We start from the raw sequence: 23,377 nt of genomic DNA, 5'->3' as shown, positions 1-23,377 counted from the left end.
ACTAACCTGTCTCCCCTAACCCCAGCCTGGCCTAAACCTGACCCAACATCTCCAACACAGATGGCCTCATCCAACCCTGAGAGATAACCAGAACCATACAACAACAAAAAGATATACAGCTTTTGCAAGAATAAATTGTCCAATTTCAGTGGCTCTGGTATAATGGTTTTGTATTTTGAAGCATTTACATTACCTAAATGATGTACTGGTATACCTCAATTAAAAAAGTTAGCAACCAATGTTAAGAGCTTTTGGAAACTCTCTCACAAGGACAAGACAGTAAAATAACAATGGCGTTCATCAATCGATTGTATTTGACGTTTCAAACCAGAACAAAAAAGAGCTCTTACATTTTGGGCTGCATCGCCAAGCAACAACCACATTAACTGCGCTGTAGGTCATGTTGTGCTACTTGAGCGATATAAACAGTGTCTTAATATCCAGCATAAAGCATGACGTGGTGATAATTACAGTCAGGCAGGTCTCAGGCCTGCGGGGGGCCGTCTGCGCTTTCCAGCTGCTGCTCTTGGACCTCCCGGGTCAGTCTGCAGCAGAGAGTGGTCGCCCCGCGGTCACGACTGGTGACTCCTCCGTCGTGTTCATGGGATGTTCGCTGATCTCATAGGTGGGGAGGGAGGCGCCACGTTAATTGTTCTTTGGAGTGCCCCAGTTATGCCAATAAACGGCCCCTCAGTGATGAGGCTAATGGCGAGAGACCTCGTTTGCATAGCATTATCTTAATTGAGCCTGAGGCCTGGCATGAAAACAAGCTGCAGATTATGTTACTGATGGATGGTGGCGATGGTCCGGCGGCAACCATTTACCCGACAGCTATATTAATTAACAGCTATCCAGTTACATGGGCTTTAACAGGGATGAATAAGTTAACATGGTGACTGTGACGGCGGTGGTGACAGGGCTTATGTGTGGAGGAGACACACCAATATGGGATGTGTGTGCGTGGAGAGGCAGGCTAAAGAAAGCCTGGCAATGGATCTTATTACCCATTTCCTAAAGGAGGAAACTGAGCCAGCGTGAGTACCAGCCTTTAAATAAATCACCACACAAAGCCTGTACTAATACTTTTAATCGTGAATTAATGACACTCTCGTCGCAGGGAGAAAACCCTTAAATGTTCCAATATGCTCGGGCCTAAAATCTTTATCGCACAGCATTTCAGGGAAATTACGACTACACAATGTGTTGCTGTGCGTGGTTACCCTCAGACCAGAACCCGGACCCACACACACGCAGAGTGTCTATGGATCCGGGGGGAGTTTAACATGAAGCGAGCCAGTCAGGTAGCTCTTTTGTTATGTAAAGATCTGCAATGTGATCCGGCTGGATAAAAGAGGAGAGAAAAAGAAACCGTTCAGATAAGCTTCCCCTCATCAGATGATTAAGGATGCCTTTGCTCCAGTTTCCCCTTCTTAGCATAAGTGTCTGATCAACTTTCAAAAAGCTCATCAGTCAGAGTTACTCCTCGGAGCCCCCACTTAAAGGCCTAAAGATGTTCCTGCAAGATTTGCACCATAAATAAGCTGGCAATCAATCGCCCCAATAGACGACAGAAAACCGTCCGTTACATGATCAATTATATAGGTTTTGTATTGTAACATATTTGAGGACTGGAGTTAATTTGATTAGTAACGTTCCCAGGGCAACTGATATTCATTAGTTTATGATGAGTTATTTTATCTCAAATAGAATAAATTCTGTGGATCAGTTGCTTTGTCTGAATAAGCTAAATACATTTTTTAATCAAGTCCCCAACTAACAATTATTAGCATTAATTATTTGTTTAGTTTATAAAAGCCAGAAAAACTGAGGAAAATGTCCTTTGGAAGTTGAGAGCAGTTTTTCTAAAAATATTCCTCATATGAAAGATATTTAATTAAGAATGATATAAAACATGAAACTATGTCACACAAACTGAAAACAATTCATTTTTGCAGACGTTGAAGTAACCTTCAGCACAATTGATCTGGGATGAAACTGAGAAAAAGCTGCAAATGTCTGATTTGAGAGGCAGGAAAGTTCCTATGTTCTCCAATTTGACTAAATACAATTTAAACAAAAATTCTGCCATACATTTTGGTTCATTTCGAGTCAGCTCATCGATAAATGGCTTTGTTCAGCAGCCCTACATAGTCTTTCAGCCACAGCTCTCCAGCTACATTTCACAGGAAGGTTTTTTCTGTCCCTCGTTGACTCTTTGGATGTCACAACTTCCCCTTTGCTGTTGTGCAAATGAGGCATGCAAATGAGAAACCAGAATTACGAAATAGTTTCTTAACAATATGCAGAAGAAGGTCAGCGAGGCGCTCTTGGCTACAGGCTACAATAAGTGAAATTAATTACTGTTTGTGCTGCCATCTAATTGCAGCCTCTCAATGAACGGCTACCATTTTCTCCCCCCTGTTACGGTTTCCCACCTCGACACCCCTTTGCTCCTTGTCAAAACTCTTCCTCCACCTGTCACAGTGTCTGAGTTTTGTGCGCGGTCGCCCCCCTGAAAACACCCACCCTCCATCCTTACTCCCCCTCGTCGCCCCCTCCCTGCCTCCCCTGCTGCCAGTTTTTAACTACACTCCACTCTGGCCTCTGCTCTACTTGTTACAGCCCCAACACGAGTGCAAACAATCAAAGTCTTTGGGAACGCTAAAATATGCATGGCTATCCGTGACAGACAGATAAAGCAGGGCAATTAGCCACGTAATCCTAGAGCATCGTACGGAATAGTCCGCCTCAGCTGTCCTCCCTCCCCTCCTTCCCTTTACTCTCTTGGTCTCCATTAGTTAAATGTACTCTGTGTGTCGGCTCCCCATCAAATCAAGTAACACTTCCCCTAATTGGCTTATAAATAATACAGCAGGGCCTACATTATAATTTCATCAGTGGTAAACATTGCGGGGGCAGTTGCTGAAGAACCTATCCCTCATTAATTTCTTAATTTGGGTAGATGGAACGGAGGGGAAGTGAGGGAATGAAAGGTGGAGAAATGTGGAGATCGGATGAACGGAGGGACTCGTATCACCTCGGGCGGAGGGAAAGAGAAAAGTGTTTACAAAACAAACAGGGAAAATGCTACTTCTGCTGCTGCTTTTGTTCAGAGATGTCAGATATTCAATCCGGGGGTTTTGTCAGTACTCCTGAGCAATAGGTGATAAGGGGCCCGCCGCCCCCATTTCACACACACACACACACACACACACACACACACACACACACACACACACACACACACACACACACACACACACACACACACACACACACACACACACACACACACACACACACACACACACACACACACACACACACACACACACACACACACACACAATCCCGTTCGTTGTTCTTTTTTTGTACCGACTTAATGAATATTTCATAACGAGCAACATAAATATTCATTCTAATGGTTTTGCACATAGTTATCACCGGTATTTCCGCTTTTCTTTTTTAACAAAACAAAAATACTCATTAGAAATTCTGCATAACCAGGCCCTGAAATCATTTCTCCCGCTCTCACGCAGACTTGCACAAAGATGATACAGATCAAATGCTCAGGCGACGCTTCATCAATAAGTCACCAGAACTATTATGAGAATCCTCCCAAAAACATTTGCTCGAAGGTGTCGTTATTTGCATGTGCAAAAAACATATTTATCTATCGGAGCGGCAGAAAGTTCATTTTTAATTTCCGTCATCGGCTTGCGAGACAAACCGGAGAAATCCACAAAGGCTCCACGTGTGATGAAATCCCTTTTGTAAAAGGCAATAGGTCTGTAAGCAGCCTTTGCTCCCTTTGGCAGTTAAATGTCACCCAAACCCGCTATTATATTGCATAATGCACTTTTAAAGGAATTGTACATGTCCCGTGATTGATGCTATGAAATATGAGGTGTGAGAATATGACACCCTCTGATCTCTGAAAGACAGATATTAAAGCAAACTCTCAAATGAGCCATTTCCCCCCCCCTCTCTACTTTTTGTTCCTGCTGAAATGTGGAATATAAAAGGCACAGAGAGCCCTTCAGCCTTCAAAAGGAAAGTTAAGCGCTTCTCATTCTTGGTAAGATTTTGAAAATGGAGCCACCTGAAGGCAATCTGTCTCCGCTGGAACCTTAACTTGTCACCGTAACAGAGAGCTGTCACTTCACGGTGCCAGGCGCTGATGGAGACAGACATCCATCATCCGCCGCGTTTACGAACACACCGCCTGATGTCGTGCAGGCCTGCTGAAGCGGTACGTTTCACTTAAGATCTGCCGAAAACACGCTCAGGCACCGCCACGAGTGCTTTCTGTTCACTTGTCCCCGTCGTCTTGAAGGAAAGAGACAAAATAGTGTTCTGAGGCGATACAGAAAGAACTGTCCATCAATCACACTCACAGCTACATCACAGGGAGCTCATTAGGCTGAGACGTACTTCAATCTTTACTCCAGAAAAAGCCCCTGATTCGGAAACATTAGCTAATCAAAAGTTTCGTAACAGCTTTCAATTATGGGCACACGTCAGGCCCAATTCAGATACAATGAAAATCATTGGAGATCCAATATGGCTCGTTCAGACAGCTTCTTTTTGCTTGTTAAAAGTTATTTTTGAGTGACTGTCATGTCGTGATAGATCCTTGGTTGTTTTGACGTGGAACAAATATGTTTTTTAACAAATTATGCATAAATCTGCATAGTAAGGAAGTGTCTTTCATCCAAGAGACTGAATCATACGAGCAGTTTTTCCATATGGAAGCACCATTTAAGCAAACTGTTAAAACATGATTAGTATACCCGATAGTCATTAATATTGAAATCAAGCCAGTCCCCTCCATCTGTGCATTGTTAATGTACTCCTTAGTTATTAATAGTTCGTTTTTGTTAACTCGATTGCAGCCGATCAACGAGGTTTCACTTCCTTGAGGCCCCTTACATTTCATATTTATTGTGCTTTGTTGCTAGATGCAAAACACAGTCTAAGTCTTTCTCTATACCATTAAATATTCATGACTAAATAAGCAACAATCACATTTCTGAAAAAGGCATTTTGTTATTGTCTTTTCAAAGTTAATGCTCAGAAACTCGAGCTCTACGGGGACAGTGTGTCTGCGGTTTGATCGCATATGCTTTGTAGTGGGCTGAAAAATAAGAAAAACAAATTTTGATTCAAATGTTGTCTAACAGTGATTGGTATGTGGAAGCTTAGGACATAACCTGAGCTCAACCATTAGTTAGCTGTTGATAGGGAAAATGTGTTTTCAGGACTTTTAACTAACAAATCTGAAAATAATGAAATCACCACAAATAATTGCCACGAGGTGAAACAGGAACCTAAGGGCCCCCCGAGGGTCTGCCCGCTCTGCCTGGTTGCTAATCCAGCCATGGTTGGAGCTTCACTCAATAATTGTTTATGGTGCATCACCTTACACACGATAAATCATTTGGGTGTGCATACACTATCTTCATTTTTATTTTCATAACATTGAGCTACATCACTTAAAACCCGAAAATCTTTCAAACTGAAGATAGAAGAGGGTTATCAGCCTGACTTTGATTAGTATTATGTAATTATACTGAGACAAACTGATTTTAGTTCTAGTTGTTTCTAAAAACCCTAAAAAAATAATCAAATAGTATTGCATGAGCTTATTTCATGTTTCATCTAAATCTGCGAAAGTAACTAGTAAATAATTGTAGTTTATCGCTGAAACAATAACACATTTTTGACAATCCATTAACTATTGATGAAGTCCTGCAAGCACCAAACATTCTTTTGTTCCAGCTTTTCTGTTATGAGAATTAGTTTTAGTTCATGTTTAATCCAAAATCATTGAACTTGAGACTGTTGGTTGGTTGGTTAAAAAAAACAGATATAGATCTAGAAACTGATGTCGGAACAGTAAGACTTCAGAAATAATAGCTAAACCACGAAAACCACCATTAGTTCCAGCCCTAGTAATATACGTACCGTAAAATTGTACTAAGTCACAGTACTCGAGTAAATGTACTCACTTCTCATCATCAGTGAGGGATGAAGTGCTTAACGTCAGAAAAGGTTAAAGCAGCCCTGGATCCACTTAACTCCAGCAGGAGGAGAGGAGACGGGGAACATGTTGAGAATGAGTTTAATTAATGTAGCAGTAAAAAGTGGCCCTCCCTCTCCATGTCCATTCTGCTGTTCAGTATTAGTTCCACTCCAGTGCCCTCAAAGCCGGGAACAAATAGTGACTCTAATGATGGACATGCAACCTCCCCCTTCTCTATCCCCCCCGCACAAGCCCTCTGCTGGTCTCGGGTCAGTGCCCTCCCTCCCTCGCTCTTTCGGCTCCCTGGGGACGGCAGAGTCGGGGGAGTCAACCAGTTAGACAACCATGTTCACCCCATTAGATCACAGAGAGCAGAAGACAACCCTGCATACTGACTTCATTAGCACCAACAAGTTAGGGGGGGGGAGAGATGCTGTTCTGCAAGAGAGTGGTGCAGGAATTAGTCTTTAGAAACACAGGGGGGGGGGGGGGTGGAGCGGCTGCTGAAGTGCAAGAGAGTGGTGCAGGAATTAGTCCTAAAGTTAGCATTCACACTTCTCGTTAGCTCGTTTCAAAGTCGATGCTTTCCTTTATGAAGTTATCGGTTTACAAAAATACGTCAAAAATACCCCACATGTGAATGTTTTAAAAGTTTCTCAAAAAATGACGTTTGCAAAACAAGAGACTGAATAAACGCCGACTATTAGCCGCCTTTAGCTTAGCGATGTTAACAGGAAGTCATGTTGTTTGTTTATATTATAACGTTAGCTTTTTACTTCTAGAGATTACATTTAGGCTTCTAGGATTATACATCTGGTGTTAATATGTAAAAAAAATATCGTACTAAACAAATCGTGCAAGTACCATACATGTGTTGGCCGCAGATCTTATTTTTCTGCTATAATCAAATATCCAATTACTTACGATGCCAACTTTCAGGATAGCCTACATGCTTCATCCCTGCACTACTCTTTAAAGGCACGTCAACACAAGGAAAAAACTGGAGATATCAAAAGAAAGCTACCTCTGTGTAGACCGTTTCTTCTCTGACGTTTGACAAATTGGTGTTATCTCATGGCGTTTATCATCACAAACTGCCAAAATGAACAAAGAATCAACAGGCGACTTCTGAAAGCAGCAGGTTTATAAAAACATTGCGATCCCACCAGGTTATGCAGTCACATGTCAAGCAGGTGCCACGTTTTACAATGTAAACCGGAATATTCTGAAGCAACAATGAATTGATACTCTTGAGAGAATACGGTGGGACGTATCATGTTCAAAATCAAATCTAAACAAAACAAAAGGAATATCACATGAAATTAAGGTGTGAAAAGGTGGCATGAATGTTTTATGGCAGCCAGCCACTGACATAAAGGATATAAATATTGTATGCAAAGAGAAAAATCCCCCGTTTGAAGTGTTGAGAGCAAAGACAGTGGGAGAGAAAGGGAGGGGAAGCAGGTAATTACGAGTGGAGCTGCACTTTGACGGATTATTATATTAAAGCAGGAGGAGGATCAACCAAACACGGCTAACCTCTGTAACAGTGCTGGTCTCCACCTATCAGTGACAGCAACATTACAACCTGAAGAGCCACTTCCACTTGACAAACGAAGCACCAAATCCCCAGGCTGGGAAAAAGAAACCCGGCAGCCATGAAGGCACCAAACACCGCTCCTATACACACAGCTCATTACAAGGCGCTTAGTTTCTTTAGCTTCCCCGTTAAGTTGTGCTATTTGGAGAGGTCCAGAAATGGTTATTAAGCCGTTTTAATGAAGTGCTGAACTCAGCTCGTTTTCACCAAAGAGAGGTTAGCTTACAGTTCTGCTGCTTTGGCACAATCAGAAGGATTCATGCTTTCTTTTGAACTTCTATTGCTTTGTTTAAGAATCTGAAAGAAAGGGTTATGTTAAACATCCAATGGATTCCACATTTCACCACAATTAAACCTTTGGATACCGACATTATCTGTAACTGCTATAGAAAGCTTGATTTGTATGTAACAACATTGTGTCTTCATCAAATTCAACTAAATAAATAATGGGTTATTTGTTCATCTACTTTTTTTGCAAAGGTTATGGTTAAGGTTGGGAAACGTCACATGTCAGATTAGCAACATCGGACAAAACAGATCCGTACAGAATGAACCGAAAGTCATGTTGAGTGGTTTTGTGGTTTTGAACTTTACAAAAAAGAAAGTCATTTTGTGTTTGTGCCCAGATAGACTAAAGCCAGCAAATCAGTGTCTGAGTGTGATGAAAAGTAGTTGTTATAGTTACACATTAAATACATATTTTACCCCACTTCATTAGCTTTTCTTTTAGCTATAACTGAGGATACATAACTTGACTCCTTCTGTCTGAGGAATGAGATGTTATCAAAAGCTCTGGAATACGCTAATAAGTGACGCTTGGGTCAAGATTTTAACATTCATGATTATGTAAGTTTTTCTTGCAAGTATTGTAAAAGAAACATTAGTCATGTTTAAGTCCACATGGTACACATGAGATGATATCTTTGCAATGGAGGCTTGAATTTACTGTAAGATCTGGCTCAACTAACGGTTAGTAGAAGTACTCTTCAAAAGTGTCAAGAGTTGTTTAAGTTAATTATCATGATCTTAAATCAAGAAGTAAATCTACTTAATAGTATATTTGACTGGTATTGTTTTCACCCCCCTTGCCCCTGCCTGCCTTTGCAGCTGTACTAATTAAAACTAATCTTTCCACTATTCCAGAGAGGATAATGTGATAAATGATTCACTTTCTAGAAAGCCAGAGACGTCCCTTTCTTCCCCAAAAGGAAGGAATCTTCACTCGGAGTCTTGGGCCAGTAAATGCCACCAGTGGGTGAAGAAATGTGGGGTTTAAAAGGAATAAAATGTGGAGTTCCCCTTTCATGAAGTCCTGTGTTTGGAAGCCGAGCTCTCTCCTCTCCCCTCGCCCCGGGGCAGGCTATCATCTCCAGTGACACCAGAGGGAGGGCGGACCCCACCCCACCTCTGCCGGGCTGCTGATGTAAGGGGTGGGAGAGGCTGTCCCGCCCCCCCGTCTCTCAGGTCCACCTTTGATCACCGGCCGCCGACCTCCATGTCTCCAAAACAAGGAGTCTGGGCCGAGAACATGCCGCTGAGTTGCCTTCAGCCCTTTTTCCTCTCCAAATATGAGAAAAGGGTTAATTGTATTTAACAATATACTCTCTACCCCCACCCCACCCCCCCATCAGCACCACCCTCCCCTCCTTGATTAGAATTAGAATCACATCTGGCGCCATGTTCTGTCCCTCATTACTGCTGAATCTCATTACAACGCGCTCCCACGGGAGGGACCGCGCCGGGATTTTAAGCACACTTTTGGCTTTCTTCCTGCCTCTTGCTCATCTCATCCACCTCGCCGCTGCTTCTCTTCTGCGTTTACATTAGCGGAAGTCCTCATCTGAGAGAATGACTGAGCGCCACCCTCCTCCTCCTCCTCCCATCCCAGAGCTTGGAAATTGTTTTACAGTGCCAATTAAAGTAGGTATGTTGAGTTTTTTCCAGAGTATGTATTATTCAGAGTGTATTATTTGTTGCGTTCAAAAAAAGAGAAAAAAACTAAAATAGGACTAGCAGAGGAAGTTCCACTTACTTGCAATAAAAACTACACCAAAGGCTCGGAAATAAAGTCAACATAAGGAAAATGAGGAAGCTTATTTATGGTGCCCTGAAGTCCTGCTGAATAATAGAACCCTCCACATATAAGCACGTTTTAAACTTTCTTTCTTTGCATCCTCGTGCAAACACTGACTGGGAATTTATTTTAGAACGGAGGAAATAATGTCATCTGTAAAGTTTGAGTCCAAAATGTTTTACCTTAGTGAAATATTCATTTAAAGCCATGGCAGGCGGAATCAGTTCCTCTGGAGGTTATGAGGAAATAAGACTTAGAACGTATAATCAAAGCCTTTTATTTGCACTTTTAAGAACCCAATATAAAGTAATAAAAATATGAACAGAACACAAAAATAAAATGGTAGCAGTGATGTGGACCCTGCGTCAGAGCGGGAAACTCTGAAGGTCGCAGGGAAAGCCCTGAGGTTCCTCTTATCGGTCAGCTCTAGATCATGGGCGAGTCGCAGAGCGTGCATGGCCCCTGCAGAACCTTCCTGATCCACTCTGGATCTGTGAGGAGACAACAAGGTTTATTAATATGTAAATAAAGACTGTAGCTATGACGTAACAATGTAACAACTACCAAGTTCGGGCTTTATATCAAATATAACTGCTGATTCTTCCACGTGGGATGTAGTACGTTATTATATCGCAACATCTAGCAACAATTGTAAGGAAAAATGTCTCCACTTCCAAAAAGACAAACGTTGTTTCATGGTTTATGTATATCCTAGATAACAGTGTGTAAAAACCGACCTCAAATAAAAGCAACCTTCAGGTGAACATGACAATGACATATACATTCACTCATTAGGTCAGTCAGTAAATAGTAAATAATATAAAAATTAGGACTAAGCTAGAATTACGGCCTTGTTGTTTGATACCTAAGCCAACCAGTGAAGTTGCAGTTCACATCCATGTCGTTCCAAAATGCCATGACTTCATAATTTCATGCCATTAGATATTTGTATGAAATCTTTAAGTTATGGCCAAAAACGTGTTTTGTAAGGTCACAGAACCCAAGAGGACAGTTGTGCCAAATCAAAGAAATGTCCTTCCTGACATATCATTCACCGACCGGTGACTGGACAACCTGAGAACGTGATGAAAAAAAACAATAAAAAACATGGCTATAATCTGGGAGATGCTTTGAGACAGGAGCTGGGATGAGGTTGAATCTGACAGATCTATGACAGATGCCAGAGGGGCACAGACCCGTCAGTCTGTAGCGGTGATAGGCTGGAACGACCAGAGGAGTCCTACAGGGGCTGAAGGTCGATAAAGACCTGGGATGAATGTTAGCAGCCAGATTAAGCCAAGTCTCAAACACTAGGAAGAGTGGATTTTCTTCCTTAACTGTCACCACCGTAATACATGGTTCGCGGTAAATAAATAAATACGCTTTTCAGAGTCCAATTATGATAAATAATTGATTTAACGTCCTGTATCTTATTGGCATAGTTATGGATCCGTTTTCACCCGATGTTGCGCTCATATGACGACCGATCGTTATGTGCTGAGGACTGATTGAGATAAATACATTTAAGTTAAAGCGACTCATGCTAATCTCCAAGTTTAATAACACTCCTGTGTATTGACCATAACGACCACAGAAATGATTGACGGATCAAATCAATCAGTCTGGGTTCACACTGTTAAATGGCCTTCTGCACTTTAATAACCTGGAACCTATAGTGCAGGCTTTGGATGGAATTATCTACAACACAAGGATGTATCGCTTTGTGTAGTGTATTGATCTTTCCTGTTATCCTGCCAGATACTTTCCATGTCTGGAGTCTTTGTCATCCACACGCTTGCATGTAAAAAAAAAAAGCCAATTAGAAACTCTGTTGCGCATATACGTGTCTGAGAAGTCCTCTTTTTCTGGTTCTGAAAAGTTGGAATAATGAGAGATTCTTGAGAAATGCTTGAGACTTTTTGGCTTGTGCATCTGCCCAAGTAGCGAAACTCAATTAGGGCTACGTGCTTGTTTCGAGAACATGTTTCGCTGTTGTCAAATAAAAGGGTTAGTTTGCATTTTACTTAAAGTTGGAAGAAACTTAAACTAAATTGGGACGAGAATACATTTGTTAAACATTGGAAAGGGAAGCAAGTTGATGAGATAAGACCTGAGCTTTCTGATCAGTGTGTTAACTCGTAATTTTTAGGATGCAATGTGGCCTCAGAAATGTTTTTTAACAAACAGCTAATTTTTACACATTTCCATTCATCGGTAGGAATTTTACGACTGCCTCGAAATCCACATTGTCAAGCGAGGAGCGGTACGAAGGCCCACGTTGAAGGTTGGCAGGAGGAAACGGCTGACGGAGAGTCTGAAACCTGGCGGTGCGGAGAGACGGAGAGTGTTGCTTACCCTCGGGCTCTGGCAGTCTGGAGATGGTATCCAGCAGGAGGCAGCGTCTGAACGTCAGCTTCTGGCAGGCCTGGTATGACAACACACACCTGGAGGAGAGTGAGAGGGAGGCATTAGAGCTGGCTGCCAGGGACCGAGACATGCACACAGACAAAAAACTAGAGCAGGAACAACGCTGAGGTACACCTGACGGCACAGATTTCCCTCTCGGTGCCCATCGCGCTCTAGCTAGCGAGAAGGCAGAAGCGATGTTTGACAGATGATATTTATGAGACGACGAGAGTGGTGCATGGGTAAATATCAAAAGGTGGGAGGCTTGATTACTGTTCCGCAAAGGTAAATAAACCGTCAAAGAAGGCACTTGGCATTAAGCTTCAATTCATATCCTGTCAGGCACGTAGTGAGGCGAAAGCTAATGTAAAAAAACATCTTGTTAGTCGATTTTAAGGATTTGATCTCCATACCTGAGCCACATGTGACCGTTTTTACAGATGGCTTGTTTGTGGTCCGAGAAGGGCAGCACCTCCTGACACAGGCTGCAGCGCTCAGAGAACGACTGCTTGTTCATCTTGTTCTTGATGTGGCCAATCAGGACCTGAGGAAGATGATACAGCACACACAGAGTCAGAGGGTGTAAGTGAAGGCATCCAACTTGTGTGTGTAATGGTAAGAGTATGAATGGGAGTATAGCGCTAATCTCGTAAGGGCCGAAAACAAATATATGAAGGGGGATACTAGTCAAATAATTTCTCAGATTTAAACTCGCAAATTCAAAAACCTCCTTATTCTCTGCAATAATAAATTAATTTGCTAGTTAATAAAAATATCTATAATTATAATCCAAAATGTACAAAAGGAGCGGAACCACATCGCTTTATGAGGTTCGTTCAATCTCATCCAACCACTGCTTGCTGTGTATAATGCCTGTAGGGAAGGAACTAATGATAATGGGAAATCAGATCTAGCAAAAAGAAAGAAATGTAGATCTTAAGTCTAGAATTTCTTGAATACATTTAAAACTTGAATCTCATAAAATATCCAAGTTGTTTTCCAAGTTGTAAATTAATAACTCAAGGCTTGGAAATATCCAAGTTTTCTCAGAATAATACACCTCTTTAAAATCTCTGTTGTTTCTTCTTTAAAGGTGGGGTAGGTAATTTTGGAGAGACCAGCTCGAGTGCGCTAGATTTTGAAAATACAGAGCCGGAAAAAATCTGCCACTTCCTTACAGAGCCCCTCCTCCAACACACACGAATGCACACATGACCAATGAGGGCACGAGATAAGTTTGTGCAATGTGCACAGATGGAAGGCTGACAGGCAGGTAGGCCATCCAGTTATTTTAGCCGGGCCGGCTCAGATGATTGGTCGTGCTTTTTACAGCACCACGGCTTCCACAGATGACATGTTTGTATGGATCTTTTGTCAAAGCACTTCAGATATTCATTGCTATCGGGATGTTAAGAGCATTCCATGGAATATAACAAAAAGTGTATCTCGAGCCGGTCTCTCAAACTTACCTACCCCACCTTTAACCTACACGAGCCATAATACACCTTTCTAAAAATCAGAGCTTATCAGCAGCAGAAGATGCTTTCCAAAGATTGTTGGTATTTTCACCTGATTAATTATACTTTACATAATCTAATACGATTAAAAAATTTGAATTGCTATTATCGTTTTAAAATGGATAGCTTCCTAAATAGACTAAAAAGTGTTTAGTGTTTTCATACCAATTTAAGATATGACTGTAGTTCATTACCTTGTAATAAAACAGACAAATAAGCAATCAAACCATTATTGGGAGTCTATGTAAGTTTTCTGAATTGCAGCCACTGATGCAATTGTGAGATACTGGTAAAGGACACTAAGGGGTTGAATAATGATAATGTGAGTCCCTGAGTGTTACCTCTGAAGCTCTGTCGTTGGAGTCTCTGGAGAGGAACTCCACCAGGCCACAGGTGGGGATGCTGGTGTTCTGAGTAATCCAGGTGTTGAGGTAAACCACGCCCAGCACCTTCTTCATGTTTTCCCTCATAATGTGGCTCTCAAGGGAACTGATCCAAGCCTGCACCTCCTCAATCTGCTCCTTCAGATTATCCTTCTCCTGTTTTACTACTTTACCAACAGGCTCACTTTTCTCTTTAGCAGCGTCTTCTCCGTCCGTTCCTTCTCCCTCTTCCCCATCCCTTATGAAGACTTTGTTCTCCTCGAGCGTTGGTTTCCAGCGGTGATCTGTGGGAGGCTCCAGTAGCGACTGGTAAAGTGTCCTCACCAGGAAGAGCTTTAAACGCCAAAAGTAAGGCGAGTCTACTTCCTGGATCTTTTGATCGATTTCTTCCAGCAGCGATGTCGGAATGCACTTGTTTTTCAAAATTTGCCACCTCACGAGATCAAGCAGGTCAGCTGTTTTGTGCAAGTTATGTGCGGGGGACTTGAGCAGCAATGCTGCTGCCGTTTCTGGCGCTTTCAGGGTCACAAAGTTCACCTGGTAGGTCTTGCTAACTGGGTGAAAGCCGCCGACCATACCTTGTGAGCTGGTGAGCGCAATGTAGGCTCCGTTGTGGCTCACCGCAATCCCATGTATCTTCCTCCCTGAGAGGTTCTCAGGTCGCAACATGTCCTCTTGATTGAATATCAAAGTGTTCCCTGCGAATGTCGGTGTCAGCTTTTTAATCCACCCGTCTACAGAACATGTGTACACCGAGACTCCGTGCTGACTGATCGCTAGCGAGACCACGGGGAGCGAGTGCAGCCCTGCAACGTGAGAGTTGTGCACATTCAGTCCGGCTGGTGAAATCATGAGCAAACACCAAAAGACGTAGCAGCCGCGCGAGGCTACGATGAGACTGCAGCTGGTCTTCTGGATCGGGTGGATCATCGACACACATTTGAGGTTTTCCACGGCGATCTCATCGCAATCCTTCCAGAGGATGACAGGGTGTCGGAGGGTGAAGTAGCCCTTCACTCCCGCCAGGCTGACCGGAACAATCTTGACGGGTCCCACCTCGCTGCCCACGATCAGGCCACTCATACGCCGATCTGTGCCGTCATACTCCCACCACGCCAAGTCGCTGGGACGATTCACACCTGACTCGACAACATCATAAAACTCAACATCTGAAGTTTCTAAAAAAGGCAACACAAACTTCCACAAAACTACGTCGCCGTTTTCCATTAGGACGGCGAGGAGGACCATCTCTATGTTTTCACACGTGTTGTCCGGCTGAACCTGTTTGGTCGTGTAAACGCTCGACCACTCCATCCTCAGAGGGGTTTGCATTCTGAAGCGCCGCTGCAGCTCGTCAAAGTGCAGCAGGGACGTCTGTGGAGGAATGTTGTCTTTTTTGGAGTAGCCTCGCTGCTTTAGCCTCTCGCTATACTTTTTGGTAAGATCTTCAAGCATTTTCCACTCAAGACGCTTGTAGCTGTTGTGAATGGTCAGTCTGTGGTCTAGTGTTAGGCAAGCGAGCAGACAGCGCCCGTTAGAGTCACAACCTAACGGAGACCAACTGGCGTATTTCATTCCTTTGTGCAGTCCTATTGATGGGTTCATCGCTCTGTCGGCCAAAAAAAGTTGCCTTATTGTTGGGTCCGGATGTGTAGAGAACTTCTCCATCGCTGCAGCCTGCTCTGCTGATGGTCCTACCTTCAAAGTGACAAAAAAACAATGTAAAACATGGTCAGAAAACATGAGCTAGTCATTTTAGCTGAAATCCATAAGATAATAAAAAGGAGAGCATAGACCTTCGACAAGGCTATTCCCAATTTAGCATTGTTAACGAAAGTGAATACTAATTGTTGTATCCTTTATTGGGTCCGCTCAAATATGTAATGGTTTCTTCTAGGGATGCCAGCGATTATTCGATTATTCGAATATTCGTTACAGTCTCCATAATCTAAAATTATTTTTTTAAATCCGATTTTATTTATATATATTTTTATTATTATTTATGTTTTTCATTTTTTTTTTCCTGGCTTAGTTTTAACCAAAATATAGACTAATCCTAATAATAGTAATAGTATTAATAATTGTAAATGGCCATTGGTCACACCACCAGTTTGCGGCGGCGAATAATCGATTAATATTCGCCAGGGCTGTCCGATTTTCGAATTTGATCATGGTCAGTTTCTGGCAACCATAGTTTCTTCCTTGACCCCTGAAAACTGGACCGGTAGTTTTTCAGTAAACCTGTTGACAAACAAATCAAACTGAAAACATATTCCTCCGGTATCATGCCACTGCCATGGGAACACGGTATGCATGCAGATGGATGATGCAGCACTATCTGCTGACAGATGTGACCTCTTTGGGTGCCATCATCTACTGCTCCCTGCTGTAGCCCTTCTATTTACAAGCAGTTAATCATATCTATAAAATGACAGCTGGAAACAACTCTGCCTGTCTGCCACTGCGCCTAGTGGATTCTAAAAATTCAGTTTCATCCACTATTTTTTCTGCCAAGTGGATTTTTTTGGAGTGGAGATGAACCTATAAACAATCATGTTTACAAACCAGAGCAGCTGCGGAGACAGATTTACTTCAGCAAAATTGTTTTTCTGTTTCTGTTTTCATTTGTATGTTTTCTCGTTAAATTATCTTTCACTTTAGTAAATAATAAAAATACAGAAGCATCCACCACTGCCAATGTAATAGAACACAAGTGAATAGTAGCCTGGCTGTGTATCTGAGGCATGTTTACACAGGTTGCCTAACAAGTAGACTAACATTAGAAACTATAGGTTACTTACGTAACCCCAGTTCTCAGAGTAACATGAAGTGAGATGTCTCACTATGGGATGCGCCTCATCGCGGAGCAAACAGAAGCATCAATCTCATTACGCCAATCCTGATTGGCTGGTGATCTTGACGTCAGCATCAGGGAATCCACCCCCTATAAGTAGCTTGCGCCACGTCGCAGCGTCATTCAAAATAAGCACCTCTTCTCGCTTCACCTTAGCAAGGAGGGCCGTCTGGTGAGACATCTCACTACATGTTACTCTGAGAACTGGGGTTACGTAAGTAACCTATAGTTCTCTTTCATAACACTCCGTTTGATGTCTCACTATGGGATATTGAAGCTCCCGTATTGCCAGACAAGCTTATCTCGAAAATCCCCAAACCAACCAGAACTTAACAGGTAGAGCTCTGACTCAACACGGGGCCCAGCACTGCTCGGGCCACACTGGGAGCAGAGACGTCTAGCCTGTAAAAGTGGACAAAAGTGAGCGGCGAGGACCATCTCGCTGCTGCACAAATGTCCTGGATGGAAACACCCTTGAACAAAGCCCAGGATGTAGCCAGACCACGAGTCGAATGAGCACGCAGACCCGTAGGTGCCTGCAAACCCTGACTCGTATAGGCCAAAGCAATCGCTTCCAGAATCCAGTGGGAGAGCCGTTGCTTGGTAACGGGCTTGCCCTTCTGAGGGTTAGCCCAGGATATGAAGAGTTGGTCACTACAACAAAACTCTTTTGACCTGTCCATATAAGTGCGTAAAGCACGAGCTGGACACAGCAAAATTCGACCGCTGTCCCCCGGAGGAACACAGCGGCGGAGGAAATGCCCCAATGTCAATTGAGGTACATGAACCAACCACCTTAGGTATAAAGGCAGGGTTGGGCTTCAGCAACATTCTCGTTTGCCTCGGGGCAAACTGAGTGCACGAAAGATGTACAGAGATTCCCTGACGCTGACGTCAAGATCACCAGCCAATCAGGATTGGCGTAATGAGATGGATGCTTCTGTTTGCTCCGCGATGAGGCGCATCCCATAGCGAGACATCGAACGGAGTGTTATGAATGTAAACTACTCCAACAGACTTACAGATTTTATTAAGATATAACCTGTAATGGATTTTTGGACACACTAGTATTACACTCGCTTTAGCAGTGATATTTAAGGTGGCCGAACGCGCTTCAACTGCCCAAAACATTTCCACTTGGAGAAACGTGTGGTGCAGTGGGTTGTGCCTTGGTGTTGGGATCAGGGGGGCACAGGTTCAAACCCCACTGCAGTCAGCATGTCGTTGTGTCCCTGAGACACTTCACCCCAAATTGTTCCTGTTGGGATTGCCCACAGCATTGAGTATGTAAGTCGCTTTGGATAAAAGCGTCTAATAAGTGACATGTAATGTAATGTGCTGCAGCATTTAGAAAACATTAAACTTCTTAATTTGCATGTGTTTTAGCACAATTCTGTTTTTACATTTGCATCGTTTCTAAAGCTGCAGCGCGTCTCATCAAATGGAAATGTTTTTGGGCCGTCGTAACGCATTTGGACTAGGGATGGGAATGATTAATCGAATATTCGAAATTATTCAGGCATCCGAATATGGGAATTTGAGTTATGAATATTTTTTTTGTACTTTTTTTCTGGGAGGGGTGCCTAAGTTGATTACATATTATCAAATGGAATAATTCAATGTATACGACAGTGCCATAGCTAAGTGTGTTAGGTCTAAAGGTGTGTTTTGCTCCCTCACAGCGGGCAGAGCTGCAGGTGCTGATCTCTCTCTCTCTCGCGTCCGGTTATACTTCACTCGCGTATGTCCAAATCCATCAGATCTAGCTAGTTAGCTAATGATATGGCTGCTGCCTCTCCCTACACACAGACTCAAACCTCATCTTATGCCCAAATGCGGCGCAAATGCACCCCGCAGTTACCCCGTTGCGAGGTTCCGGCGCTAACAGTTCACGAGCGTGCGACCTCTTTACGATCAATGGGTTTTACTTATCGTTATTTCACTCTGGTGTTTGATCTTCACTGAAAGATGTATGGGAAGAGTTTGATTCTAATAGGCTTTTTTCAGATTCATCTGCTGTACTCGCGTGTAAATACGTCAAGACAGCCTTTCTGATGGGGAACAGAAGCCCTTTTATCTCTTCAAAGCAACCATACTCCTTTGACCAAAACTGTCTTTTCAACTTGCTTTGGTTAATACAAATGAACCCTTAAAAGTACGAAAAGTCAAACAATAATACAAACAAACTAATCAACAAGATAGTGGTAGACCAGTGTTTTAAACTTGTTCTGCAAGGTAAACATTGTCTTTTTGTCGATAGAGTCTGGTGTCTTTCATGAGAGATGGGTGGATAAGACAGCTTTGACGGAAAAAGGATGTCTGACCAGGTAAACTGTAACACTTCAATTGTTATACATTTTTTTAAGTGACTTTACACAGCTCTAATTCAAGAAAATCCAAACCATGAAACTATTGTTTGTTAGGACACTCTAGCCAGTTCATGGAGATTAGCACTATTCCTTTCAAATTTGGAAATAGCTTATTTTACACCCCATATGTAGGCAACAGATTCGTACCCTGCACCTGTAAACAACAGTGCATTGTTTGTTGTATCCTAACACACAGTATCAGATGTTGACAGATGCTGTCCTTGTGGCAGGTTCAGCTTCCAGCCTCAATGTTTACATACAAAAAGGTTGGGGTGAAGGGTCTTGCCCAGGGACACAACGACACGCTGACTGCAGTGGGGTTTGAACCTGTGCTAACCTGATCCGAACACCAACGCACTAGTCCACTGCGCCACACGCCTCCATCAACTTCTTCCCTTGCCATGCTATGCTAACTTTACAGTGCTACATGTTGTTTCCTTTATCGGACAGTACACTGGTGGGTATTTACCCGCATCTTCGTGGCTTCTGTCGGGACGGGGATGGAGGTCCGGTGCAGCGTGAGCTCCTGTTTGTTACTGTGCACATCACACACCAGCTCAAGCAGCGACACGGAGCTGGTGGTGCTCACAGCCAGGCGGTGATCCTGAGACCATGTGAGCGGCTGCAGCCCGCTGACCGGGGCGATTAGTGAGAGCACGGGGTCCCGCTTAATCGGCACATCCACCGGGCTTATCACGAGAGTATCCTCATCCTCTGGCTCTGTTTTAATCACTACATTTCTAGGCAGCGAAGGCATCGAAGCTGACTGACCGGCAGCCGCCATGTTTTCCCTGCGGAGGAAGTGACGTCGGTGAGCGTGGGAGGGGAGGAAGGAGGCACTTCCTCCGCGGTGTTAAATAGTGCACTGTGTTTGATGTCAACATTAATGTTTAATTCTGGCAGGTCAGACTAATTATCACAGCTGTTTAAACAGTATTAAATAAGTATAACACATTTATATTTGCATGCATTCTCAATTTTAATATTTATTTTTCTATATTTTTAATAATAATAATTAATCATGTTAGAGATCCTTTTTATTGCAGGACTGTTGTAATGGACAATGCATTTAGTAAGGTGTAGGCTACCTGACTAATCTATGTGTATGTCATATTGTGTGATATTGTTTTTATTTTAAATAACAAATGTTTCAGTTTGAATAACCCTGAAAATGTGCTTTTAACTGAAACCATATCATTTAAATGTACTCCAAGTCAACTGTACTCTGCAAACCAAATATTAATTATTAGGTGGAAAACCATGACCAGTTAAATGCCACAGTATATGCAAAATTGTATAAATGTTATTCATCTTTCATTTGCCTAAAAAGTATATTTTGCATAGGGTTAAAAATAATCCACAAAATGATGAGAGGGGTCATCATCTAAGCAGAATACATAACTGATTATACAGACCCCTTATGTTGTTTAACTTAGACGGTGTAAATGTTTAGTGATACATAGGTCTCAAGATAAGCAGATGAAAGTATGTTGGACTATACTGCTTTTGTTCATATCTGTAGGTATGGTAATGTGAAAATATGAAAGAGGTGTATCAAAAAAAATCTTTAACCCTTTGTAGCTATAAGGAAAACTAGCACTGGATCAAACGTGGAAGAAACATCCCTGATCTCTGAAATATTGCCCTTTCAACTATGCACTTCAGTTGAGTGCCAATCAATCTGCCTTCACCCCCCGACAGACTGTCAGCAAGCATCTGAAGGAATCACAATCAATAACTTTGCACAGATATGTTACATTAATGAGTGTTGTAATACACATACATGCGCATATAAGCAATTAGTATAATTTACATGTTGGAACTGCTTTTATAAATGTGTCTTTTGTCTATTTTTATATTTCATTTGCCTCAAGTTATTGGTAGTGACAAACCACAGTTACATTACGAGGAAAATAATGGAAAAGGCAAAAAATATATTTCCATTAGCGTGCAATGACAATGAAGTTTAAATGGATTAAACTGAAGAAAAATGTAGAATTAATTTTTTTATTTTATATCGCAGCTATGAAATCCAACCTTGATTTGTGCCATAACATTTTCAATGTGTATGCATCCTGGAACATTTTTATTGGAAAATATAAATATAGTCTCCATAGATTCTCTAAAGGTTTTGATACTGCCGAATCATAAATAACATATTGTAACCCCACTACTCGACAAGTCACACACCTATTTAGCATATTTATCTTTTCAAAAACAGCTTTATTAAATTCCTAATGAAAACTAAACATGTCTGAGTGTTTGTGTTACGGAAAATAGCTGCCGTAAATTTACTTTAATGTCTCGGAACAGAACAGCACATGCAGCCTTGGGCAGTGTGTCAGGACTTGCACATCCTTGTTTTAATTAGATTAGATGAGATGAAACTTTAATGTGTTCCATGGGGAAATTTTGCTATCCATGTGACACATTCACTCAACCAGATTAGGCCTACGTCGAAACATCGCTGGCGCTCAACAATGACATATTCACTGCTCAGAGAGAAAAGAAGAATGAGCTTGACAGGCACCACATCAGTCATTTCATCCGTCCGAGATCAGTCACTCAGAGGGATCATTAATTGTCACATTTCACCGTTAATTAATAGAAAAAATATGAAAACTGTCCCTTCCTCGGTTGATGGCTCAGATATATATCAGCATGCTCTATGCGATGAGTCACCAGATGCTCCAGGACAGGTCAGAGGTCAAACAGTCGGATGCAGAGCTGGAGACTCGCAGGCAGACAGTGATTTGTTACCGCCCTCACATGAAAGCTCCTCTCTCGCAGTAACTCTCCTGACTCTCAGCGAGATGACAGCGGGATTTCAACAGGCAGGAGTTATTTGTCACAAAACAAATTGTTACAAATCTGCGAGACAAACACGTAATAGCTCGCCCACCATGTTTTAATCTCTCATTTTTCTGTCTTTTGTTTCGATAATCGAAATGAATAAATGAACGGGACCATGGTATGTTTCATTCTTAATGAAGCGTGTAGTGAATGAATATTTCACACACCTGCTGTGTGTCTTTGGTGGGTTTTGACTGGGGACCATATCCCAGCCCGGGATGTATGAATGTTGGATTAAACATTCATCAAATTCTGTCACAAAAACTTTATCCTCTCCTGTCAGCCATCACACGCAAAGACGGAAACAGGCCCAAAGTAGCCTGGCGATGATTTGAACCTCGGCCTTTGGTTTACGTATGGTGTAGAATTATTTAGGCTTCTGTGGAGTCATGTCTGAAGGTATAGGTTATGTACTAAGGGTTTATGGATATGGATGGGGTCAGCTCAGGTCGATCCCCTGCATCTCTAATATCCTCCTGCTGTCTTGTTATTGCCTGCAGGTTCGTCTTCAGCCTTTCAACCCTCAGTAGACCTCCTCCTCTGCTGTTTGCTTGCTCCGAGTGTCACTGGAGCTGCTTACATGTATCTTGTGAGGGGGAGCCCGCAGGGACGTCTTGATGCATGGTTCATCATACATGTTTTAATCATTCAGTCTCTCAGACACCTCCCAGGAGGGCGCTGCTGCAGCACATTACCGGGTACACACAATTAGTGATATAATCATGATGATGATAATGAAATGTATTTAGAGCATATCAGCACGGCTCGCTCTGTTTGGGGAGACATTAGCAGGACTGCAGCCCAGGAAAAGCTTCTCCGTGCAGGCTCCTGGCGTTCCCCCCACCTCTGGAGACCGGCAGGATGCCACGTCAGAGATTAGCAGTCATAGCAGTCGACCTGGCGCTCCTTCTGCGCCGTCAACTGCGAAAGCCTCACCTGACAGGTGTTGCTCTCAATCAGTGCTCCTCTGCCCCCACCATGCTGTCCTTGGAGGGAAGAGAAGCCCCCCCCCCCCCCCCCCCCCTTCTTACATACTGACAGCCTCTAACAGGCGATGCTCTGAGATGTACTGCTTCACAACAGAAACAGTGAATGTCCCATCTCAATGAGAGACTATTGATATCACATCAGTGACAACAGCGGGAAACACAGTGCTAGTCTTTTATTTAGCTTCCCTCAGGGATGTTCAGTCACCTGTTAAAGGTCGAGGTGATCACATGTCAGGATCAGAGGAAGGGCTTCAGTGCAGGAATAATGGTACATGCTGGGAACTGTTTTTACAGACTGAAGGCCGGA

The 23,377-nt window shown here is 42.7% G+C and overlaps 1 protein-coding gene across 1 annotated transcript; it reads right to left on the bottom strand.

Moving 5' to 3' along the window:
• Positions 1–9,960: 9,960 nt before the first annotated feature.
• gtf3c4 (general transcription factor IIIC, polypeptide 4) lies at positions 9,961–20,083 on the bottom strand. The gene is made up of 5 exons (XM_079660170.1): positions 19,698–20,083; positions 13,964–15,703; positions 12,519–12,649; positions 12,055–12,143; positions 9,961–10,190 (listed from the first exon to the last, which is right to left on the bottom strand). Exons 1-5 carry the CDS (start codon positions 20,010–20,012, stop codon positions 10,126–10,128), a joined length of 2,340 nt encoding a protein of 779 aa, XP_079516296.1. The 5' UTR covers positions 20,013–20,083; the 3' UTR covers positions 9,961–10,125.
• Between the last annotated feature and the right edge of the window lie 3,294 nt (positions 20,084–23,377).

This window comes from Notothenia rossii (genome assembly GCF_949606895.1).
Source record: "Notothenia rossii genome assembly, chromosome: 11".
In the NCBI taxonomy this organism is placed as follows: domain Eukaryota; kingdom Metazoa; phylum Chordata; class Actinopteri; order Perciformes; family Nototheniidae; genus Notothenia; species Notothenia rossii.
This window is presented reverse-complemented; position numbering and strand designations above follow the sequence as displayed.

Excerpts from the sequence above, each read along its gene's own strand:
- gtf3c4 (XM_079660170.1), bottom strand. The coding sequence starts at position 20,012 with ATGGCGGCTGCCGGTCAGTCAGCTTCGATGCCTTCGCTGCCTAGAAAT. Across the intron at positions 12,650-13,963 it reads CCAACGACAGAGCTTCAGAG|GTCCTGATTGGCCACATCAA; the intron begins GTAACACTCAGG and ends CATCTTCCTCAG. Across the intron at positions 12,144-12,518 it reads AACGGTCACATGTGGCTCAG|GTGTGTGTTGTCATACCAGG; the intron begins GTATGGAGATCA and ends ACTCTCCTCCAG.